Below are 25377 nucleotides of genomic sequence, written 5' to 3'. Positions count from 1 at the left end.
TTGTTTACATACAAGATGAAAGAAAAGAGAAGACATGCCTTGCTTGAGCTTAAGGAGGATAGGGTAGGAGAGGTAGAAGTGATAGATTAGACATAAACCTACAAAAAAACTTAGAGTCCTAAGTTTAGTGCATTCAAAAATGATGTGCGACAAAAGAAGCGGCAAAAAAGCGAGATATTTTTACAGTACAGCAATGTTTTTTCGCAGCTAAGAACGCTACTCAGCAGCGCTTTTTAAGCGAAAAAATGATGCTCAATAATGTTAACACCCCCGACATTTCCCTTCCAAAAACGCTGCTAAAAAATGTTGTTGTTCTCCCGATGTGTTGTAGTGTTGGGCCTTGGACATTCAGAGGACAAGTGTGGAAGGGCCTTACCTAGATAGAAGGTGTCTTAAGCCTCAAGCTACCTCAAGGCCTATAGATTCCCTCCTTAAGCACTTAGTTGGATCTTAGTTTCTATTATCATCTTTTAGTTACTCTTGCCTTACTTAGTCCTTTTTGTAGATTGGGTTCACACCTGCTATCATATTCTCTCTCCAGTTCTTAGAGTTTTATCTCTCTACTTCTTAGCATATTTTCAACACATAATGCAAGACCTAATCTCATTTTTAGTCTTAGTCTTATCTTATTATCATGTATAATCTTCAATGTCTTGGTGTTGAGCATATTAGAAGCGTATAATCTTTAATGTCTTGGTGTTGAAGCGTATTAGAAGCTATACAAACCCTAATCTTGGCAGTAGACTCTAATTTCATCATTCTACAAATCCTAATCCTAATTTCATCATTCTAGAAGCCCTAATCCACATACCCTAACTGTATTTCCTAGCCTAACCTACACAAGCTTGAGCATCAGGTCTACAAAGAGGCCTAAAAACCTTGATGAGACGACAACATGAAGAAGAGGTTACCACTTAAATATCTTGACAACCCTTGTGTGATATATCTAAGTATCCAATAATGTTTGATTGACTTACGAAGGATTTTTAATTGACCATAGATCATGTGCACAAGCTTCAGCAATATGTCTTCAAAGGCCTCGAAACCCTAATGAAGACAACATGAAGAAGAGGTTACCTCTTAAATTTCATGATATCCCTTGTGTGAGATACCAAGTATCCGGTAAAGTTTGGATTGAGTTACAAAGGATTTTAATTGACAATAGATGTGGACTATGTTGTCAACTTTATTTTCAAGTTTTTGATGATGCAAAGGTAGAAAGAGTAAATACATACGCAGATTGGTACATTATAGCTTTTGTATTCTTGAATGAAAGACAAATATTATGGTTGAATTACCATAAGCTTGCCATAATCATGTGATATCTAGACGACTATGAATCAATAAACCTAGATGGAAGGATTCCAATCCCACACTAAGGCTATTATGGAAAACTCTCCATTTGTTTGAGGGAATCTAGATGGCTATGAATCAATAAACCTGGATGGAAGGATTCTAATCCCACTAAGACTATTATGACAAACTCTCCACATATAGTACATTTGTTTGAGGGAAACTTGAAATTTGCCACCTAATTGGGTTAGCAATAGAGAGCCTTAGGTTGTTGGATTATCTTGGCATGAAGTATTTATGGTTGCGGATACTTCACAAGATATTAATGGACTACCTTAGATCCAAGAATTTAATTGTGTGGGGAAATCGAAAGCTTTTATGGTTGTATGAGTTCAAGCTTATAGGAAATAGTCTTGCTGAGAAAGATTATCTTTCATTTGATAAGTTTGTGTAAAACTTATCCAAAGCTTGCAACAAAGCTCTGTGAGAAGTCACAATAACACCGCTGCATCCAAGCACAACCGTTGATGAGGTGACTAGGCAACATGTGCACCACAACCGTTGATGAGGTGACTAGGCAACATGTGCACCACAACTGAGCATGGGCACTATAGCAAACCCTCGACTCTCAATGTGCTACCCCCCAAAAATACTGTTCGAGGTAGTGACTATGTCAAGGTGCCAGTCTAGCCTATATATGGCTCTTCGACTTCCCATGTCTTGGCATGCGGGATAATAAAAACACACCTTCCAGCCATTTCATGTTCAAATTGCCTCCAACACACCCTCCTCTATTTGAGCCACCCAAAGATAGGAGCGAGATTGCTCGATGACCACAAGCGTGAGATTTAATACCATGTGAGAAGTTAGAGTAGTGCAGCCACGTTTGAGCATAACCCGGGTCATCAAGACAACCATACAATGCACCACCAAGACCATCAGGAGGCAAATACCACCCTCCTTGGACACTGCAGTAAACCATCCACCGGGCTCCCATCTCTGGGCTACCCCCCAAAAATACCGACCGGGAGAGAATGACTATGCCAAGGTGCGCTACTCTAGCCTATATATGGCTCTTTAACTTTCCATGTCTCCACCTGTGGGATAATCCAACACACTTTGAGCCATTTCATGCTCAAATTTCCTCCAACAAGCTGATTCCTATGCTTTGTGGTGGTCTAGTGGATTGCATAAACTCCATTGTGGAAATCTATTGAAAACCTCCTATAAGGGTAACGTAAGTTCTCTTAGATGGGAATGATCCTTAGAGATGAGTTCACATCATGAACGTGTTAGGTCAAAAAACATTTGAGAGAATTGTTTCCTCGTAGAACTATGAAGGCTTGAGTATTGAGAAGGTGCAAGAGGGAACATGAATATTCATGAATTGCAAATCCTCTAGAGAAAGTTATTTTTGCGTAGGAGCCTAAATGGATTCTTAAGTGGGTACATTTCCAAACTTTTTGCTAGAAACTTGAATGTTTGATTAGAAGGTCTAGTATAAAGGAGAGAATATGTTATAAGACAAAAAGGGCACAATGAGGTTGAACATGCCTTGGGTACCTCCCAATATGTGAAGGACTTATTATAATAATGGGGGTGCTTTTAATGGGCCCCTATGCCTTTTCATGGGCCTTTATGCCTTCATAACTATCGCCTTGTGTGCTTCTAGTCAGGTACCATTAGATGTGAAGATTCGTGCTAGGATCTGGCAGCAAGAGACACCAAGGTCTAGCATAGCATCATGGGCATGGCATCGTGATTGGTTGATTGGTAGATTGAGTCTAGTCTTAGATGGAGATACAATTAGGAGGAGATCTAGCCAACTACCCCCATTGATGTGGATGGCACCCAATGTGTTGTTATGGTTATTCCAATCAAGTGAATAGGCTTTCTTTTATTTTATAAGGGCTTGTTCCCATGGTGCTGCACCTTCTTGTTGCTCTTTTATGTTTGAGATGTGTCGATTTGTAAGAGCCTCTAGGATTGTAGCTCTTTGTTTACGTCTTCATCTCACATGATGCTTGCATTAATATGTAAGGTCTCTTTTACTAATCCAAGCATCCACTAAGAATTCCTACCACCCTCTTCAATGATAAGGCCTCCCTTATGGATTGACATACCCTTTATCTTTTTACAAGATCGAGCTCATTTGACTTCCCACCTTCAACTTCCTTGACACTAGATAAGACTACATGTGGGTGTGCTTGTGTTATATTGTGTTTCTACCATGGCAAGGTAATATTTGAGAGAAAGCAAAGCCCTACTTTATCATGTTTCCACCTTGTTGGTGATATAATTTTTGATGAAGCAAAGCCTCTCCTTGACTTTTTGCAAGATTATGTTATAACTTCTTGCCTTCCACTTCATTGGCATTGTAGAGAAAATTGCATGTTTGTGTGTGTGTGTGTGTGTGCTTGTATCTTATTTCCACACCACCACAATGATATAATGTTAAGCAAGCAAATCTTGAGAGAGAGAGAGAGAGAGGTATTTATAGAAGGCCTAGATGACCTATGAGACCAAATATAAAACTAAAAGACCATGTAGGTTGGCCTTAAGCTAAATTTATGGTCCAAAAAAGAAAAACTTTCTACTAATGTACTAGTAAATTTGCAATGATAAGCATTAAGGACAATCACCTCCACTAAAAATCATTTAGTACCTTTTGTTTTTTTTAATGTGTTTTGGTGTGGTTTTTTGTTTATAGAAATCCGCAATGAGAGCGCTTTAACTTCATGGTAGACTACCCATTTTGGCTTCTTTCCGTGATGCAAAGGACCTTGGCTAATTATGTGTTCTTATGTGTGAGTTGCATTTGGAGTGAGAGTTCCTTTAGCAATACAAACTTTGTACCCTTAAGCATATTCAATTATTTTTAGGATCTTGATTACAATGAAGGGAGACCTAGGGGATTGCACTCATTAGCATGGAGTACACACATGTCCCACTCATCATAGGGAGTAGCTCCTATTGCATTCATAATGGAGTACACATATAGCTTCTCAAGAGGGAGAAGTTCACCATGGAAGCTTAGAGCTCCAAAGAGTAAGAGTACTCATGAAAGTATAATGATAAAAAAAAGGGTACAATGTCCATGAGCCTTGTACCTAATACAGCCCAAGGCCCCCCCAAAAGTACACATGTAAATGTCCCTAAGCCAAAGTGCCTAGGCCCCATCCCCAAGTGCATGTGAAATAAAAACTACTTTATTACAAACCATCCCCTCCTACAATGATTTCGTCCTCGAAATTGAAGGGTGGTCGTGCCCAAAGAAAAGACATATACAAGTGGATATGTACAAAAGCCAAAAATCACATCCATGACTGAATGTCAATGTAGCAGAAGACCCATACATGAATCATATGACCCCCAGGGTCAAATGGAAAGGATAAAGGGCTCTCGTCGAGATGATGAGGGTATCTATGTAATCACCTGGATCAAAAGGAAATTTGAGGCATGCAAAATCCAAGGTAATGGTCCCACAATAATTTGGTGCAAGTGGAGAAGATAAGGAACCACTGTCAATTGCGAAGCTAGTTGAGTATCCTGCAGGGATAAAAAAGACATGTATAGTATACATCCTGAACCGTCGGAGCTGAGATGGTAGTAGCTCTTGGATCAAAAGGAAAACTCGTAAGCTCATCCTCATGACCGCAGTGTAAATCTAGCATGAAAGGTATCCACCGAAAAAGCTCAAAACTCCTAGCTAGAATGTCAAATGGTCCTGGCATAAAAGAGCCATTGTGTAGGCCAAGACTAAGATATACGTAGGTGCATCTGAATGTCGAGCCACATATCCAAAAACTATGCTCCTCAAGTGGCAAAGAATGTATCCAAAGGAAAATGTCATGGCTCCAAAGAACATAGACTCATGACGACATCCGTAGGAGCTTAAAGAACATATCTCAAGGTTGGCATCATGCAAGACTAAGAGCGAACCCCAATGCCGTCATCCTAGGTAGCATCACTCAAAATGTCAAAGACATGATCCACTACATCAATAGGTATATGGGCATGAGCCAAACCATATACTACCTCCTCATGTGCAAAACCCTCTATGTGTGTACGATGATCTAAGATATCAATATAATCATTAGCATCATCATAATCATCACTAAAAAATAAAGAGGTATCCTCACATGAAAGATAAACGGAGGTTATCATCTATGGCATCTCCAAGGCCTCCAAGGTCATCCTCATAAACATGGTCTATCTCCATCAATGATGCCCCTATGTGACCTAAATCCCATGATAAATCTATCTCCAATAATATAGGATCTAAGGAGATGTCTAGATCAAATGCAAATCTCTCAAGATTTATGCCATATGATCTACTATGAAAATGGTCAATATGCATAATCCTACTACGATGTCTCACATCAATGAAATCATCACTACTCTCATGCACTATCCCTGACTGCTCAAATATATAAACTCTATCCACACGAATAGTGCCAGGAATGCTGTGAATACTAGGAGTAGTAGTCCTATCAGTGATAGAAATCCTAAAAGAATAGCCTTATGCATCTAACACTAGTAACTTAGGCCTATGCTCATGGGTGTCTCCATGACTCGTATGCGGAGTATCACTATCCTCAAGTGTGCTAATGGATACATCACTATTCAAATGCACACTATCCTCATGATCCATATAGGAAAGATGGGATAGGCATAGAAGTGTTGATGCTCGGTGTGCTCGCCGCCATCTCTGCCCTCGAGATCATGCCCACATGATCTAACTCACACACATCACTCTCACTATCACCATCACATACATCATCATCATGCTCATACAGTCTCATACAATGGATTGGGTTCAATTCCCATACTACTCGAACATATTTATAATCTTTGTCCAATTTGTTTGCAAGAAAGTGACAAGATTAGAAAGATTTGATCAAGAATCACTTAGTGTTCTATTGTTTACACTATAAATCTGCAAAACAGAATTGTACTCTGCACTGTTATCTTCAACACTGTTCTTGAATCTACACAATAAACTGTATTTTGTACACTTCTTGAAATTGCAACAAGCTTCAGCACACTTTCTTGAATCTGCATCAAATTTTTGCACACTTTCTTGAAAATGCACCAAATTTCTGCACAGCAATCTAAAAACTCTGCACATCAACCTTGATTTTCTGCACCACAATCTTCTTCTTGCAATCTTTCTCTAAGAACTTAAAGATTTTGCAATCTAAGGTTTGATCTTGAAGAAATAAGGGCTTTAAGAATTGATATTTGAAACTATAGGCTCTCTAATCAAGATAATGCAAGAAAATCATTTAAAATTGGTTGCTAAAATCTCTGCAAACCCTAATTTCAGAAATCAAGAAAATTTTCAAAAAAATCAAGATCAACAAGATCAAGAAATCAAACAGTAAAGTGGATTAAGGTTTTGAAAATAGTAATTAATATAAATTAAAAAATGATTAATACAAATTTCATTGCTAATCTTGTCAAAACAAGAAATTAGCAAATCTAAAAACTGTGTAAAAATCAATTTAAAAAATGATTAACAATAATCATGATCAAGATAATGCATTCTAAAAAATTAGATTAATAGTAATCTGAAAATGATTATCACTAATCAAGACCAAGAAAATGCATTCTGAAAATTGGATTAAGCATAATCCAAAAATAATTATCACTAATCACTCCCTAAGCAAGGGGGCTCTGATACCAATGCAATGAGGAAAACCTAGGAGATTGCACTCATTAGCATGGAGTACACACATGTCCCACTCGTCATAGGGAGTAGCACCTATTGCACTCATAATGGAGTACACACATAGCTTCTCAGGAGGGAGAAGTTCACCATGGAAGCTTAGAGCTCCAAAGAGTAAGAGTGCTCACGAGTATAATGATAAAAAAAGGGTACAATGTCCATAAGCCCTATACCTAATATAGTCCAAGGCCCCCCAAAAGTACACATGTAAATGTCCCTAAGCTAATGTCCATAAGCCCTAATATAATGATAAAAAAAGGGTACAATGTCCATAAGCCCTAATATAGTCCAAGGCCCCCCAAAAGTACACATTTCACCACATGATTCCCTTCCACCACTTTGATATTGTTGATAAGGTTAAATGTGTGTTTCCTCATTTCCACCATGGCGAGATAATCTTAGAGCAAGCGAAGCCTCTGAGAGAGAGAGAGAGAGAGAGAGAGAGAGAGAGAGAGAGAGAGAGAGAGAGAGAGAGAGAGAGAGAGAGATGGTTTCTTGCTTAAGTGTCGACAACTTTAAAAAATGACTCCAACCATAAACCTCCTTATGTCTTCTCCAAGTGCAGATGGTTTCTTGCTCAAGCGTCGACAACTTTAAAAAATGACTCCACTCCAACCACAAACCTCCCTATGAGTGTCGATAACTTCAAAAAATGACTCCAACCACAAACTTCCCCAAGAAGACATAGAGAGGTTTTGGTTGGAGTCATTTTTAAAAGTTGTCTACACACTTGAGCAAGAAACCATCTCTCTCTCTCTCTCTCTCGCAATTATGTTGCACACAATCTCTCTCTCTCTAGCCTTCTAGATGTGCTTTCATGAGCAAATGTATTGTGCACGTACACACACACACACACACTCTCTCTCTCTCTCTAGCATGGTATAGGCTCTTCCATGAGCTTTGTGTCTCTCTCTCTCGCAATCGTGTTGTACACAATCTTTCTCTCTCTAGTCTTCTAGAGGTACACTCTCTCTCTCTCTCCCTCTCTCTCACTTTCTCTCTCCCTATCTCTCACTGTCTGTCTCTCTCTCTCTCCCCCCTACTCTCTCACGCGCCGCGCACACAATATCCATTTGAGGGTGGAACAAAACCCATGTGAACGCTTTAAAACCGTGTAAAGTAAAGTGCCCATGTAAACCGCTTTACTTCTTCTTTACTCAAAAAGCTCGAAGCATTTAGGGTTTTTTTCTGTTGGCCACTCATCTCCCCCAGGGGTCTCGCAGTTCAATTTTGCAAGCTTCCAAGTTCGTTCGCCATCGCTGTTCATTTTTAGTTCTATTCCCCATGTTTACCGTCTATTTTGTATGCTTGTGGATTTCCTAATCATTGTGGCTCAGAATCCAACGATTGATTGCAGGAAATCGTCTGCGGAATTGTAACAGTCCCGTTTGCCATCTCTAGGACCTTCGTCAGGTTAAGCAAGAATCTTTGTGACCGAGATCGCCATCGCTTCATACTTTCAGGTTCGTCTGCTTTTTCCTGGACTGGTTTGTTTTCAGGTTTCTTGATGATTTTTTTTTGTGATTTCTAGGGTCTGGTGGCATGGCACTTCTGTCACGTTTTAGGGTTTCTGAGGAAAACTAACGGGTGTCCCTTCTGTTTCTGTCATTTCTACAGTCCTTGGCATCATATTTCTCTGTTTTTCTAGGTACTTAGTCTATGATGAGGGGTATTGCTGCTTCTGTTGTCAATTTAGGGGGTTTTTTAAATATTATTTGTTGCTTGAGCGCCTTCTTTGATCCTGATCTGCAGCCATGTCTTCCAACTTTCCTGCCACCACCGATTCTCTTGCGCGGGCACAGGAGCTGCAGCATATATCACCCCATGAATCTATTTCCATTCTACGTGAGATCATACAGGACCCGTCCTCCACTTCTGAAGCACTCCGCATCAAAGAGCAGGCCATTTTCAACCTTTCAGATCTTCTCTCTCAGGAGAAAATGGGGGAGGAGCTGCGCAGCCTCCTGAAAGAGCTGCGGCACTTCTTCTCTGTCATTCCAAAGGCCAAGACTGCCAAAATCGTCCGTGGGATCATTGATGCGGTTGCCAAAATTCCTGGCACTTCAGAGCTCCAGATATCCCTATGCAAGGAGATGGTGGAATGGACCCGGGCAGAGAAGAGGACCTTCTTGAGGCAGCGTGTAGAGGCTCGTCTTGCTGCCCTTCTTATGGAAAGCAAGGAGTATGCAGAAGCGCTGGCTCTCTTGACAAACCTGGTGAGGGAGGTTCGCCGCTTAGACGACAAGTTGCTTCTTGTGGACATTGACCTGTTGGAAAGTAAGCTTCATTTTTCTCTCAGAAACTTGCCAAAAGCGAAAGCAGCGCTCACTGCCGCCAGGACTGCTGCTAATGCTATCTATGTCCCCCCCGCACAGCAAGGTACCATTGATCTGCAAAGTGGCATTCTCCATGCAGAGGAGAAGGATTACAAGACGGCATTCAGCTATTTTTTTGAGGCTTTCGAGGCTTTCAATGCTTTAGATGATTCACGGGCTGTTTACAGTTTGAAATACATGCTTCTTTGCAAGATAATGACCAGTCAAGCTGATGATGTAGCTGGGCTCATTTCTTCAAAGGCCGGGTTAAAATACACGGGGGTTGATCTGGACTCTATGAAAGCTGTTGCAGAAGCTTACAGCAAAAGATCACTCAAGGACTTCGAGGAAGCCTTGAATGCATACAGGGACCAGTTGGAAGAAGATCCGATTGTTCACCGACATCTCTCATCTCTGTATGATACACTTCTGGAGCAGAACCTTTGCAGGCTCATAGAGCCTTTCTCACGAGTGGAGATCAGCCATATTTCCGAACTCATTGGCTTACCCATGGATACTGTTGAGTCAAAGCTGTCTCAGATGATTCTGGATAAGAAGTTTGCAGGCACTCTTGATCAAGGGGCAGGCTGCCTGATTATATTTGATGACTCGAAAGCAGACGGCATTTTCACTGCAACTCTTGATACCATTTCCAACATAAGTAAGGTGGTTGATAGTCTGTACTTGAGGTCGGCTAAGATTATGGCTTAAGCTGCCTCATCATCCAAAGGTGAAGAAAACACAAGGTGTGAGTTGCTGTCACAGCACACACTTTTAAATGTGGAAGGGGAAACACTAGGAGCTGTCCCTCTGCTGAGTCTTTTTTGGGTGACGCTATTTAAACTTTCTATCCATGGTTATACATTTTTGCAATGACCTTGTTTGCATCAGTTCTTTTTCACTTTTATGGCACTAGAAGCTTACTGTTGGTCTGGGTGCGTGTTAGCAGCATCTGCCTGGACCCCCTTATAATGATGCATTGCTTGCCGCACTTGCTTCTTTGATGTATGGGCTTCAGTTTAATGAATAAGCTATGCTGTGATTCTTATTGGGTAAAGGTTGCACTTTGGTCTTAAATAACTGAACTCTCCATTGGTACGTCTATCTGCCTTATCATGGCTGAGCCAGTCCTTCATTTCTGGAGAAACGATAGAAACTCAGTATGGTGGTGTATCTCTGAGGATTTGTCGACTAAGGTGGATGCATAGGGCAATGATGATGTGTAATGGGATGTCATAACATGTAGTCTTTGCTATGCATGATGGAGTTGATGATTTGAGTAGTGAAGGGATTGCACATTGGTTTTTGTTTAAGTTTAGGAAATAATTTGAACTTTCCATCCGTAAATGATCTGTTTTTGGATTCTTTGCTTGGTATTAAGTGGTGCATTGCTCCCAACCAGGTACCCCCTTATTTGGGCCGGGTGGGGGGGGGGGGTGGGACTCACAACTGGTAGAAACTCAGTATGCTGGTTTATCTATGAAGATTTGTCCTTTGAGGTGATATGCCTTTATGCATGAGGCTGCTGCTACTCTTGGTTGTTGATGATGTGTGTTGGGATGTCTCAGCATGCCGTGTATGCTATGCATGGTGGAATGGATGGAGTGAAGTTTTGTGAGGAAACTCTTAGACTGCATGCAGGTTTTGGTTAAATTTTGGAAACAACTTAGATTTGCCATTACCATTGGTATATACAAGTATGATGGTTCTTCAATCGATGGTTGAGCTGGTTAGGTTTCTATTTAAGGCCATTGCTTCACCTCACATTTATCATTTTCATTTTAAAGAATTGTGGCATTCTTCATCAGTTCTCATGGACTCTTGACTGTTGGTCTCTTGGTTCATTCTCAGGTGGCCATCTAAGTCGATGGAAGCATTATGTGAGTGGCAATTCCTAGTCGGAAATCTGCCAAGTATATAAAGTTTTTAGTGGGTGTACACCATGCTTGATGAATTTCATACAGATCGCATCATTTTACTGGGGGTTGGGCTTATGGGATAAGTGTGGAATTTTAATGGCTAATGGGGAGATAACTGAACTTAGGGATATGTTGTCGGCCTTAAATGATGCTACTCACTTCGCTGTAGCACAAAGCATTGTATGGATCTAGGGATGTGGCTCATTGAGTTGCGCCCTCGAACTTCATTGAACTGCTTTGTGCAAGCTTAAATGGGCAGATTTCATCCGATGGCAGGACTTTGGTTGTGGATGTTGCCTAAATGTGTATGGGATGAAAGCGTTTGCGTGTGCTGAAATTCCCATGGCAAGCAAGTCTACAGTACTTGGACGCCTCACAAGGGAGTACTTGGGTGTTGTCATGCTCGTGATGGTTCCCTTGGAACCCACTCTCAAAAGTGGGAGATGAAGCTAATGACAGAAGTGTTCCTTTTTTGAGTCTATGGGTGGTACTCTAAGGCCGTGGTAGACCGTGGTTCAAAAAAAAACCGTATGTTGAAATTCAGTAGGTATTTTTGTGCTTGGACTTGTCGAAGAACGCCATGTAGATAGCGTAGCTTTGGGTTATGGCGAGAGGATATATAACTTGTGTGGCCACATGAGTGTGCATAGTTGTTTGGTGCCTTGTTGAGCCTATGCCTAGTGGTTCACTCCTTGTTTTCAAGCATCACTTTGTGACGGTTTGAAAGATGGGAACATGGCATTTTGCTACAAAATAGACAGGTGTATACCACGTCTATTGGATGTACCTTTGACATGACATTTTATGGTATCAGCTGATTTTTTATCTTCTTTGAAAACGTGATTGCTTATGCAGGCTTTTTTTATTATGATGTAATGAAATACATTGGCATCTAATTGTTGGTACATGCACAAGCACAACAAGCTTGTAAAATAAGAATTCAAAGTTTTCAGTAGATGCTTGATACGAGAAGCTAAAATTTTAAATTGTTGCCGATTTCAGCTTAGTCATGTGGAAAAAAGGTGATTGAATCTCCTTTCTTTGCTTGATTAAGTTGTGAATTTTACATTATTTACTTTGTAGAAGTCATTCCTTTTTTTTCTCGGGCGTTCGCCCCATGAGGAGTGCCCTCCATTTTTTGTTGTTAGCCTTTTGTGTGCCCTCCATTTTTTGTTGTTAGCCTTTTGTTTTTCCTCCTTTTTCTTGTGAATTTGATGGAGCATGTGTTGGGTGAGATCCGTTTTAGCTCCACTTCATCAAAGTGAAGTTATTTTGAAATTATGGGGATTAGGGATATATGATCCTCCTCTTGGACCATGTGGCATTCATCATAGCTTTGGACAAACTCAGTTGCATCTCCAAGGAGTGTAGGCCACCATAGTCCTTGTAAAGGTCTAACATGGCCATAGAATTACTATGGATTAAGGTAGAGGACATATCTGAGAAACCATAGCAAGGTTTCCATAGACTTGGAACATCGAACATGTCGCATGATCATGATAGATTGTGGCTAGCAACTCACCACCCAACCATAGGTTCGGTATCTCGAATCACCCCCGAGCATGAGTTCAGATTGCCAAGAGCTTGCCAATCATTGATAATCCCAACCTGGCCATAGCCACCCGTTGACAGCTCCATGGCCTTGAGATCTTGCACGAAGTAGTCCCAGGCTACCGTGTAGCTCCTTGATCTCGTGTCTAATAAGTGATCCCAAGTCACTTATATAGGAATAACCTTTCTACAAGTGGTACTCTTTTTTTTTATAAATCTTTCTTGCTTTATGCTTTTAGCCAGTATTAGCTCCTAGTTATTATTATTAGCTCGAGGCTATTATTTTCAATCCCGTGGCCAATTCAGACCTCCTCTTGCTAGCGTCCTTAGCCTATGTGTGAACTCTCCGAGTCTCCATGTCCTTGGCTAAGCCTTAACTTAATTTTAGGTTAATCTTAAACATGATCTTGGGTTAGTTAATGTGTTAATTCCACTTGTTCTCAACCCTAGCCCTAGGTCGGTTGGAACATAAAAATATTTTGGAGGGGAGAGCGAGCTTGAGCTCTTTCAAGTACACACACTCACAACAATGGATAAGACATACACTATTCTTTGGTAAGGTTGAGGCAAAAGTAATATTTTCTATTGGTTCAGAGCCTGCTTTTCTGGCCTTCTTGACGGTCTCTACTTGCAGTGGAGAATCAAACCCTTTCGCCTCTTCAGTCACTCTTTTTGTTGAGTTTTTGTTTCATTTTCTTTAAATGTAAAGAATAATTGCATTCCAAGGAACCATATATTGAGAGTTAGGTTACAAAAGGTAGAAATCAACCAAAAACATATCAAAAGCACAAATCTTAAGCACACAAATAAGTGGAAAAATTTAAAGCAAAACGTACATATTTGGTGTGTGAAATTCGAACACGCTCACAGTTACAAGGGTCTAGCAACAAGTGGGCAGCACAGTAGGAAGCGGTTCAGTAGCCACCAAACATAACAAGGTTGGAGCCTACTAAGGTGAGTGATTGTCCACATTGTGCTATCTGCAATAGTGTTCCTGTGATTTAGAGAGAGGTGCTACAAAATAGAGGTAACTGGAATTTCAATTCACCTACCGAAGGCTTGCCAAATGACTTCAAAAGAGACCTCGAACCTGTCTCGACATCAAAGGCACGTAATGGCAGCATAGGCAGTGCCAACAGTGCTGGCTGCGTAGCCGATGTAGATGGCATTGGCGGATAAGGAAAGAAGGTCAGCATAGGTGGCGTAGACGGCATAGGCAATGTAGAGTGCATGCAACGACAATGTAGGAAATAGGTGGCGTCGAGGCGATAGCGATGTTGGTAACAATGATAAAAACGTCGACAGTGTCACGTCGGCAACGTTGGCGGGCCAACAATAACAATGGCAGTAATGGTAGCATAGGCAACAACGGTAGTAAAGGCAGCGTCGCTAAGGCAACAGACGATGTGAATCAAGACCTTTATTTTTGGAAGAACGTATTGTCTTTTTTTGGAAGACAGGTGAACTTTTGTAGCAATTTGGATGTTCAACATCCTAATTGTCACAAAATTCAACCTAGAGTGATATGTGTGAGGTTTTATTTGTTATAGGGCAACTATAGTGCTAATGAGCATCCAAGAAAGTAATAAAGAAGGTCCACTCTTCTAGTGAGCATCTAAGATATGAATAAAGGATGTTCTTTTGCCAGCTTCACAACTATATTGTGGCAACCATAGTGCACAAATGGAGTTAGGCACCCTACTAATAAGGAGGTCAAAGACTAGTCTCGTAATGTCCAAACATGCAACAATGCAACAAGTACAATGAAGGTCAAGGATACCCTCAGAAAAAGAATAAACAAGGTTCTTATAAAAGTGAGCAACCACTATAGGTGACATCAAAGAACAAGAGGTTAGGGTTAGGACAAATTGGATGTCCCACACCCAAATGGTTACAAATAGGTTGGGGTGATAGTATACATTTATGCTTCAAGGTAAATGTCCTACATTCATAATGCAATGAAGAGGATGAGCATATCATTTCTTAAGTCTAAGTCGATGTGTTGAGGAGCACCATGAGTAGGAAATTTCCGTTGGTTGTGGTGCTTCTCTTGCTAGTCTCCTATTCTCTCCTTTTGCAGAATGAAAATGAGAAAATGAGCCTCTACTACCTCTTAAAGAGGCATACTTTACTAAAAATACCAGTTAATATTATTTCTAACATTATCCACAAATAATATTTTCTTAAAAGTTTCTAGAAATTTTTTACATAATATTGCCCTATTTCTTGTTTACTAGAAGCTCCCATCTATCATTTCTTAAGTCTAAGTCGATGTGTTGAGGAGCACCATGAGTAGGAAATTTTCGTTGGTTTTCCCATTTGCTAACCAATTCGGTGGTTCCACAAATTCTACACCATTCCATTCACATGGCCTATTGTTCTTCTCTTATTCTGTGTCAGATGGGGCAAAGACAAAAGGAAAAAGTTTATCTAAAAATGCAGGCACAAGCAGACAACACTCGCCAGGTCTATCTTTCTCATCATTTGAAGTTGGAACTTCAAATAATCCAGTCACTCCACCTCATTCGAAGGGCAATGATAGTACCATGGGTGACAATGTGAATTTGATGGAGCAGCTAACATCATCACCATTGTATCGTGGCATGACATACCATGGAAAGAAACATAGAGATTACTTATGTGTCGATAAAAAGCAGTTGAGAGTAGAAATCAAAGAGGAGTGCTATAAAAAAAAGAGTTTAGAAAATATTAGACTATAGAGGCTTAAGGCAATAAGTATGTGCTACTTTGATATGAGAAATAAAGATCAAGATGTCTTCCTTTGTGGTTTATTGGTTCCTTGATATAAGGGAAAGTTTGAGTACGGTTTCGGTAGCGATTTGGTTTGTAGGGCTTCTTTAAAACTTGCCTTAAGATTGGGAAATATGTGGCTAGAAAGAGTGAAGTGTAGATTTGAAAAGTAGGGTAGGTCAATACCATTAGATCTATCTTTATCAATCAGTCCAACATGTCAAAATGGTTTGACTTGGATTCAATGTTATTTTAGATACCATGCAGAGTGCATGCCAACTATAGGTAGATATCATAAATAGTTCTTGGGTATCTAAGCATGCTTGTCTTTGAAGGGATTTTTCAAAAGGTGAAAGTTAATTTTCTACTAGTTGGCCACACTCATGATCACATTGATCAAATGTTTAGTACATTCTCCAAAAAATTATCACATCATAATGCTTTTAGTTTGCATGCTATGATGGAACTTGTTTCACAAGCCTACACACCAAAGTGTCTCATACTTCATCTCAAAGAAACATTAGATTTCAAACATTTTGTCAATGTATGGAGGAGAGCTAACAAAAAAAGGTGCCTATTCTCTCAAAAAGGAGAGTAGCCACAAGAACCTGTTGCTCGCAAGGTGGTAACCCAAAAAAAACCAAACACAGACACAAATACAAACACAAGGGAGTCACACATATGGCCTACCTAAAAGTGGTAGAATATCACAAACAACTCCCAAGGATCTTAAATAGCCATTCCATTTTTGTTAAGCTTGTAGCTTACTATTCTTTTGGCTAAGTTAATGTAGCAGCTACTCCATGAGTATGTATCCATACTCATGCATTGGAGGACATTTGCACCAAAGGCTCACCCCATGAACAACTTTCTAGGTACATCTCTGGATGGGGGGGCCATGGTGGGCGAAAGCCTGGTCAATGGTACAACCCATCGCTTGGAACTTTCTTTCAAATTGCAGAAAGACGAACGCTTCTTCCAGAAATACTACATGCTTTTTCCAAAAATAAAGGCTACTACCGTTTGTTGTCGTTGTCGTTTTCCAACACTCCATCGACGTTGAATCGCCGTCTTGTCGTTGCCGTCTGTTGTTGTTGCCGAGAGGAGCTGCCGTTTGCCTATGCTGCCTACACCATCTGCGTCGTCTGCCTACCATTGACGTCTACTGCCATTGTCGACTACACCATCTACAACGTCTACACCATCTATCTTTACTGTCTAGTATAGTTGTTGCGACCTTCTATTGTTGCTTATGCCACCTACACCATCTAAACTACAATGTCTACACCTTCTACACTATTTGCACACAATGTCTACACCATCTACACTATTTATAACATCTACAACACCTACGCCATCTACACCATCTATTCTTACGCCATCTACGTTGCCGTTGGAGTCTTTCCTTAGTGGCCACAGCACCATTTACATCGGCTACATAGCCGTAGGTTCCAACCTTGTTATGTTTGGTGGTTGTTGAGCTGCTTCGTGTTGTTGCTGCTCACTTGCTAGACCTTTGTAATTCCGAGCATGTCCGAATTTCACACAGCAAATATGCATATTTTTCTTTAAGTTTTATTCTATATTTGTGTGCCTACGACTTATGTTTTTGGTTGATTTTTACCTTTTGTAACCTAACTCTTAATGCATGGTTCGTTGAAATGAAATTATTGTTTTTATTTAGGGGAAAAAAAAGCAAGAACTTAACAAAAAGAGTGACTCAAGAGGTGACAGGGTTTGATTCTCCATCGCGCACCCCGAAGAGACCGTCAAGAAGGCCAAAAAAGCAAGCTTTGAACCAACAAGAAATATTACTTTGGCCTCAACCTTACCAAATAATAGGTTCTTGTTTTCTTTATCAACAAAAACATCTCTACCTCAGGATAAGAAAGACTCAAGTGTTCAAGATTATCAATAGCCACAAAAGGCTCTAGGTTCAACTGCAACCTTTGGAACTATATACAACTTTCCAAAGGGTGCTTTCATTGACAAGGCAAGTAAAGAACTAGTTCTAACTTCTCCTATGTTTCCTAGTGATGGAGAAGAAACATATCCTTCTCAAGAGAATTCTGATTATGATGATAGAAATGAATGCTACTAAGATAGATCCAAGACCATCCCAAAGGAGTAATATCAAAACAACAAGCTACTATGTGGCTTCCTCACAGGGCTACTAGGGTTTTATTAATGCTCCACCTCAAATACCCTCCCTTGCTCTGCTGCTAGTTTTGATGTGTCAAGGCATTCATATCCAAATCATGAGTGGTCTCTTGCTTTTCAAGATAACTTCATTGTTTTTTGTTATTGCAAAACTTAGTGGTGTACATAAGCTTAAAGAAGGTCAAAAGATTTGTGAAAAAGTTCTTGAATGCTGACTATATGGGAGAAGATGAAGGAGAATAGGTTCTTTTAACAATTGCTGCAAAGGATCGTGTAATTGATTTTCTTATGTAGCAAGAAAACCTTCAAATTAGTCTATGTGGGCCTTCAACTCTCTTTACTGCTTTGCAAAACTCAGGTAATCTACAAGTTGCTTTGCAAAATTAGTCTATGTGGGCCTTCAACTCTCTTTACTGCTTTGCAAAACTCAGGTAATCTACTTGTTGCTTTGGCACCTTTTATACAAGCACAACAAACACAAGGTCTAGCCAAAGCTCAAGCTTTCACCCCCCCCAACAACGAGCAATTGTTGCCACACCAAGTATTCAAAGTAAGCAAGATATAGAGCTTCATCTAGGGGTTGAAATTTTTTTAAAAAAGATTTCAAAGCTTGATCACCAACTCCAGAATCTTCCAGCTCAGAGCATGAAGACAATGTTCCTATCACACCTAGAGCAGAGTTGAGCTCGGGTAATATTTCATCAGAATAAAATGCTGTGAGGGAAGAAATTCAATAAGAAACAATTGTGGAGAATGGTAAGATTCTTAACCTTCACATTCAAAAGATTGAGTGGCCACCTATTGATATTCTTACAGGAAGAAGGTCAATGGAGATTAGAGAGCCACACACAGTGCATGTGGAGAATTTAAAGAAAAAGATGAAGCTCAATCCACATGCTATTGTTGTTCCTTTTATTGTACTTGTCAATCCAACATGATGAGTACACTTACCATGTCATTGGGGGCTCCCACTCTGCTAAAGCAAGAAAAGAGCTGCATATGGAAAACAAAGATAGCCCCTTCTTTGATTGAGGAGATTGTAAAGTGTATGTGGGGATTACTATTGATGAAGCAAAGCAATTGGCATGGGATCACGATTCACAACAACAACAATGACTATCGGGCCAAGTTGTCTTTCATTTAACGAATAAAGTTCTTTCATGAGTACATGGACTACATTGAGAAGCATGGCGAATCAGACTCTATCCTTAGAAGAAAGTGCCTTCAAGAAGTTGGAATTATTGTGGAGAGGGAGAAGCAATCATATGGGCTACGAATGTACGATCCACTTTTCCAATTAGCATTCCGTACTGGTGAGATTTGGGATGCTCAATAAAGAATCTTTACCATGTGGGAAAGTAAACAATTGAAAGGCCAAAAATCTTCAAAGAAAATTGATGATTCAAGTGTTAATTCAAAAGCACGCAACAAAAAGGTAAGCTTCACTATATACAAGAGCTTCTAGAAGATATGAAGTTGATGCCTTGGTGATCCCTTCAAGGTATCAAGGATGAGAAAGTAATTCTTTCTATCTTGATGCGGGTAATTGGAAAGGAGCTTACACTTGATGAGACGGGTGCCAACCTCACTAAGTAAGTTATGTAGTTTTATTTGTGCATTATTTTAACATAAGGTTTTTTATTTATGTATTTATTTGATTTGTGTTTTCCAGTCAAAAAGTTTTTACGAAAATCCAAGTGATGATGATAAATAAGTTGAATTGCAACTCATGGGAGGAAGTATGAGAACAATTCAAGCTCAAAATCTTCCCTTCAAGAGTTCTACTTTACTTTTAGAGATTGGGTATGTTTTATATTTTCTAGATAATAGTAAATTTATCCCATGTTTCTAGAAATTTTCTAAGTCTTTTTAAAATTTCTTTGCTATGGCTAGTTATTTTTAAATTTTAACCACCAATATTTAATTACATTTATGTAGAAATGCAAATTGTGATGTGTTGGTGAGTGGAGATGCATTATTAATATTTGGATATGTATGAAGATGGATATTGAACATCCATTTTGGCACTATCTAGATGTTTAACATCCAAATTGGCACAAAATGGATATTCGACATCCATTTCATTTCAAAATATATGTTGAACATTATCCACTGCAAAGGAATTAGTATTCATGAGTAAAATTTTTCTTTTTTGATTTTCTTAATGTATATTTTGGTTTGTGCTAGGTTCTTGTGTCTGATAATTTTAAATGTTATTTTCATTAAATTTGGCTATTATAGTTTGAAACATTTATGTATTTTCTTTAATCATTATGATAAAAATCCCCCTCAATCAATACCAAACAAAAGAAGAGATCAAGTGCTACTAGTAAGGATAGTGATTGTCCTCAACATTTCATTGTACATTTGAATCACGCTAGACATGAGAAAGAGTGCTTGCTACTTAGAAATATTGCTCCACCAATTGAAGAAGAACTACAAGAGTTTTTTCATCCTGCTAAGCCTTCAAATGCTTATTTTTATAAGGTTGTTACTGGTGATGTCTCAAGTCTTGTTGATATTGTTCCTAGAAAAGAATACACCTTCATTGTGGCCAATATTCTTTATGGATTCGATATGACTGACTCTACTAATGATGAGAAATTCTTTACATATGAGCAAGTCTTAAAAATGTTAAAGGATATCAAGCTTATTACAATAGTTTCTCTTTGGCGAGTGGTTTTTTTTCATAGTACTACGCAATAGCTTCTCTTTGGCGAGTGGTTTTTTTTCATAGTACTACGCAAGCAGCATCTGTTAATGCTACTTTGGGGAGTGAGACTCATGCTCATGAGTCTTTAGTGTGGTATGTCTCATAGTTTTTTATTTTCTTCATTTTTTTCAACAAATTATTTTTTATTTCAATATGCAAAGCTTTACATTTAAAAGATTTTACTACTTTTTATAGGGTTAAATCCAATATTGATCACATGTGAGGGTTTCGTTTTAAGAGTTTCTTTGAGATGATGACAATTGGATATTATGATGAGACAAAGAAAAAACATGTTAAGGCTCATGTTTCTGAAATAAATGTCTGTAATGTTTTTGTTTTTCTTGCTGTCACTCGCAAGCTTCGTCATGTAATAGATTCCAAATTATTAGTAAATCCGTATCAGAAGCCTCATCGATTAATCAATTTTTTGATTGATCTTTTCTCACTTCAAGATGATTGGGTTTTGGATATCTTCTCTGGGACGACATGTATATATTGGATCTCTAACTTTTCTGATTTGAGCTCTCAAAGTATGTATTTTTATCTTAAAGATTTAAACTTTATTGTAGGGAAGACTATTACTTGTGCATTACAATGCAAACAGAATTGTGTGGCTATGGAGCTTGATGAGGTTCAAGCATGCTTTATAGCCATGCGAATAAAAGGCTTTATAGAGCTACTTGATCAAGAACAAGAGGTCAGAGAACCTCTATTGAGAACAATGAAAAGTTCTAGTTTTCTTCTAAAGAAAACCATTACCTCCTCTATCTAATGAGCCAGCGGAATTAGCAGACTTAGATGAGGTGGAGGGTGAAGGCAATGTCTTAATGATTTCAAACACACAAGAAGAAATAGTGAGGGAGATCAAAATAATAATGATAGGTGAGAAAGATCCCCAATCTCGGAACAAATACTTGATCCTTAGTTAAGATTTTGGTACTAAAATAAAGTGCCTATACATAGCTAGTAGGATTGGTAGGACTTTATATTTGAGAATTGATACTTTGTAATTAAACCAGGTGCATATGCACTAATAATAGGATGTTATATTATGATTTTGATAGCTTTTAGTCGTGTCAGGTTTTGCCTTAGTGAATTAGACACTTTGTATGTCAATTAGGCTTTACTCAATATATTTTTTAGTAATCTTTTTAGCATTACATTCTTTTTTTGAATTTAATTGGTTCTAGTTTACTTGTGATTTGAAATTGTTGTTGTTGAAAAGTGTTAAGAGCACTATTTATTATCTTCAAATGATGATGCGTTGTAATTTATTTTTTCAATGACATATTTTAATATATCATTAATGAGAAATCCTAATGATTATAACATTGCACAAACGTTATGATTTTCTTGACATTATTTCTCAAAAGAATAAGCTTTAGCGTATAAAAGAATGTAACATTACACAAGCTTCACAATTTCATTGACTTAAAATTTGCTTACTATATCGCTTGATTTTTTTTAAATAAACTAATAAATTCTTTTTCTAGCTTGCATTGTATGTTCAAGTATTTTAAATCTTACAAAATTTTATTTCTTTAGACGCTACTATTTTTGTAATAATAAAAAAATAAAGCATTTTATAAACATGGTTATTTTAAAGATGATTCGAGTATTAAAAAATTGATATATTTTGAAGGTAGTGCTTTGATTTACTTTAAGTTATTTAAAATTTAAGCAAATTTTAGTCTTTTGTGAGAATCAAATTGTAAATTTTTGTCCAATACTCAAAAAAGATATATATTTTCAATATTTAGGAAGGGAATCTTTTCAGGTAGGTCAACTACCTATTTAACTTGCAAACGTGTTTGGTCATGGTGTGGATTTTAAAAACTGTGTTGAGCTGAGGAAGGATTTGACTGAGAAGGCAAAGAAATATGCAACAAAAGAATGATGGTATGACCTCTTCATAGAACAAGAATACATACTTGAGAGGTGTCTTCATAACAATTAGGATTTAAACACTACATTTGTATGCCCATTGATAACAACAATGGCCGAGTTCAACAGAGACACATACCTATGAAGATTGAGCACTGCTACATGGTGAATCATGAGAGATGTAATTAGGATCTCGACGCTCCACAGAAAGGCGGTTATGACTTCAAGATATGTGGAATGGTGATGCATAAGACATAAAGGAAGGCACTTTAGTAGCTACTCTAGCACATGAGGATGCATTAGCCCATCCATTTTGGATTGCTAAAGTATCCATATAGATGAAGAAACATAGAAAACAATTTCTCTAACTGTGCATTGGTTCATGACAACACACAAAAATGCATTTGAAGGAAAGTACAGCCCAGAGATGGTAAGTGAGGCTCATGGCAGAGGAAAATGAAAGAGAAACAAAAACAGTCCAAGAACTAGTCTATTGGTACTTTTTACAGATGTGGATATTTTATTTTATGACTTTACTCTCACAAAATCTAGTTACTTATGGAAGTCTACATTATCAATTCTCAAGAAAAAATTCATGCTTTGAATGTTGGGGAGCATGCAAACACTTCATCACCAAATGTACTACAGACACGCCAATGAAGTAGTGGAGTTCTTCCTCTAGGAGTTCACTTAGAGGAGGGAAATGTACTTGTCGATAGTGAGGAGGAGTACACATCATTAGCTTCCTCAAGGGATGAGACTACCACTAGTGATAGTGGAGGACTCAGTAGTAGTGATGAAGAATAAGTAGTGTAGGAGCTGCACTAAGCAGAGTATGGTTTTTTATTGACATTCCAATCGTTAATGTAAGAGTCCAAATTAGAAAAATTTCGACTGTTACTTCGATGACTTTTTCCACACTTATTTCGACACATTTTTCCATGCCTATTTCAACACCTATTTCGACACACATATCAACGACGCGACCAGGCGTGGAAACTAAGCGTCGAAAAACAATGATTCTCTTGTAGTGAGAGTGTTTACACAAGACATGTGCGAGAAGAGAGAGAGAGAGAGAGAGAGAGAGAGAGAGAGAGAGAGAGAGAGAGAGAGAGAGAGAGAGAGAGAGAGAGAGAGAGAGAGAGTGCATGTGCACATGTATGTGTGTGAAAGAGGGTTGTGTTTGTGCACATGATATAGACATATAGAGAATGCATTTGAGAGAGGGTCACACATAGTCAAGTCCCAATTCATTGGCCCTCTCATACCAAATAGCTCGTCAGTCCTTGGTTTTAGGGTACAATTAAGGGGGTGGTAGCTAGATCCCCCTTGACTTTGAAGAAAAATGTCCAGAGTTTGAAATAGAGATCAAGGTTTTCCTTTTCAAGAACCTAGACAACTAGTTGTTAATGCTAACTTGACCTTAAAAGATATAAGAGATTAACTTGAGTTTCTTGATTGTACAAACTCTGACTATAGGTTCAAGATCAATGAGATGATGTAATTGGAAAGAGGGTTGAAAAATCAACCTCTTGTATCAAATGTATGCCCCCAAATATTGTAGCCTTTGAGGCATTATCAATGAGGAGAAATGAAGAGAATTGATAAATACAGACATGTTTTTTTCTCAACTCTAAACATGTATTTGTGTGTCTTGAAATTTAAGTGTTATCTTAATTATGTTATTTGATAGAAAATGGTACAGTGACAAGGCAACATCACAAAAATCTACTTTTTTATTACAAAAATATGTTTTCTATTTTCATAACAAGATGTTACATTAGGATAAGCTCCAAAAAATGGAAATATTTTACATTAGGATAACTCAAAAAGGCCTCATAGGGAGCATGTGTAATGGATTCCTCACATAGACAAAATCATTGGGCCTCCTCAGTTTGTTGGGCTGTAGCTGTGGAATTTTGGGCCTCTTCAAATGAAGGCTCTACAACAACTGGGGCATTTGTAGGCTCTTCAACTTGTTGATCTATATCTTTGGATGTTTCAGACCCCCCCTCCACCTGTCCATCATCTTCAGTGCCTCCAAAATTCACTTGCCTTCAGGCACTTGGAGCTTCCTTGGCCTTTGATATATTCTTCTTTCTTCTCTTAAAGGAAGTCTTTTTTGAGTCAAAGAACTTTAGAGGTACACCTTTGTCCTTTGGAGTGTGCTTAGAGGAGGGCTTCTTGGGTAATTTCTGACCATGCTTTAGGGGAGAGTACATGAGCATCCCCTTGATGCTGCCTTTCTTCTTTATCTTCTTTGATTTTTGTGTCTTCTCTTTTTGTTCTAGAAGTGGGGAATTTGGGTCATAGGGAGTAATTGCTTTCTCAACAATGCAAGCAATGCATGACCCACTAAACCCATGACTTAGGATAGTCATGCATCTAGAAAGTGCAAAAAATATTTAATTAGAAACTGAAAGTAAATCCAAAATGAAGAGCATAAAAGGTACTACGAACTTACAGTCAATGTAGGCATTCTGTATTCCATTTCAATAAATCTCCAAGCATTGGCAATAACTCTCCATCCACAAGATGAGGAGTCTGACTGAATAGGTAGCTATCAAACAAACATTTCTTGAATAACAAAATCATGATGAAACAAAGGAAAGGGGGATACTTAGAAATTCTCACCTGTTGACTTAAATACTTGAAAGGATTCTCACTTTGGATATCTTCATATTTCTTTTCTAAATTTTGAATGATAGCTTTGCATGAGCTGAAATTTGTAAAAGAAAGACATTATTTGACAAAACATGGCAAAATTTCAATAAACAATGACAATATTAATAGTATGACTCAAAGTTTGCTTTGCCCATGATATGCCCTTGGAGAATTCTTGAATATGGCTTGTCGTCCAAGAAGGTCAATCCAAATAAGACTCCAGTGACCACTACAAAAAAGAAAACATAATTAGAAAAAAATAATCAAAATCCTTCATTAAAAGCTTGGTAAAGGAAGATGAGCAAACCTTTCATGATAGGGAAATATAACTATATTGCATAATAGCACATCCAACCTGCTGAAGAAATGCTCCAATTTACTATCAGACTCCTTCAA

General features: G+C 38.5%; 1 protein-coding gene across 1 annotated transcript; it reads left to right on the top strand.

The window, feature by feature from the left end:
- The first annotated feature begins 8119 nt into the window (after positions 1-8119).
- On the top strand, positions 8120-10212 carry ATS9 (non-ATPase subunit 9). Its single transcript, XM_086796702.1, has 3 exons — positions 8120-8268; positions 8382-8487; positions 8777-10212. Exon 3 carries the CDS (start codon positions 8779-8781, stop codon positions 10048-10050), a length of 1272 nt encoding a protein of 423 aa, XP_086652828.1. The 5' UTR covers positions 8120-8268; positions 8382-8487; positions 8777-8778; the 3' UTR covers positions 10051-10212.
- Positions 10213-25377: the final 15165 nt, after the last annotated feature.

The sequence above is a fragment of the Cibotium barometz genome, chromosome 64, assembly GCF_041138505.1.
Source record: "Cibotium barometz isolate CiBa-2024 chromosome 64, ASM4113850v1, whole genome shotgun sequence".
Lineage (NCBI taxonomy): Eukaryota > Viridiplantae > Streptophyta > Polypodiopsida > Cyatheales > Cibotiaceae > Cibotium > Cibotium barometz.
This window is presented reverse-complemented; position numbering and strand designations above follow the sequence as displayed.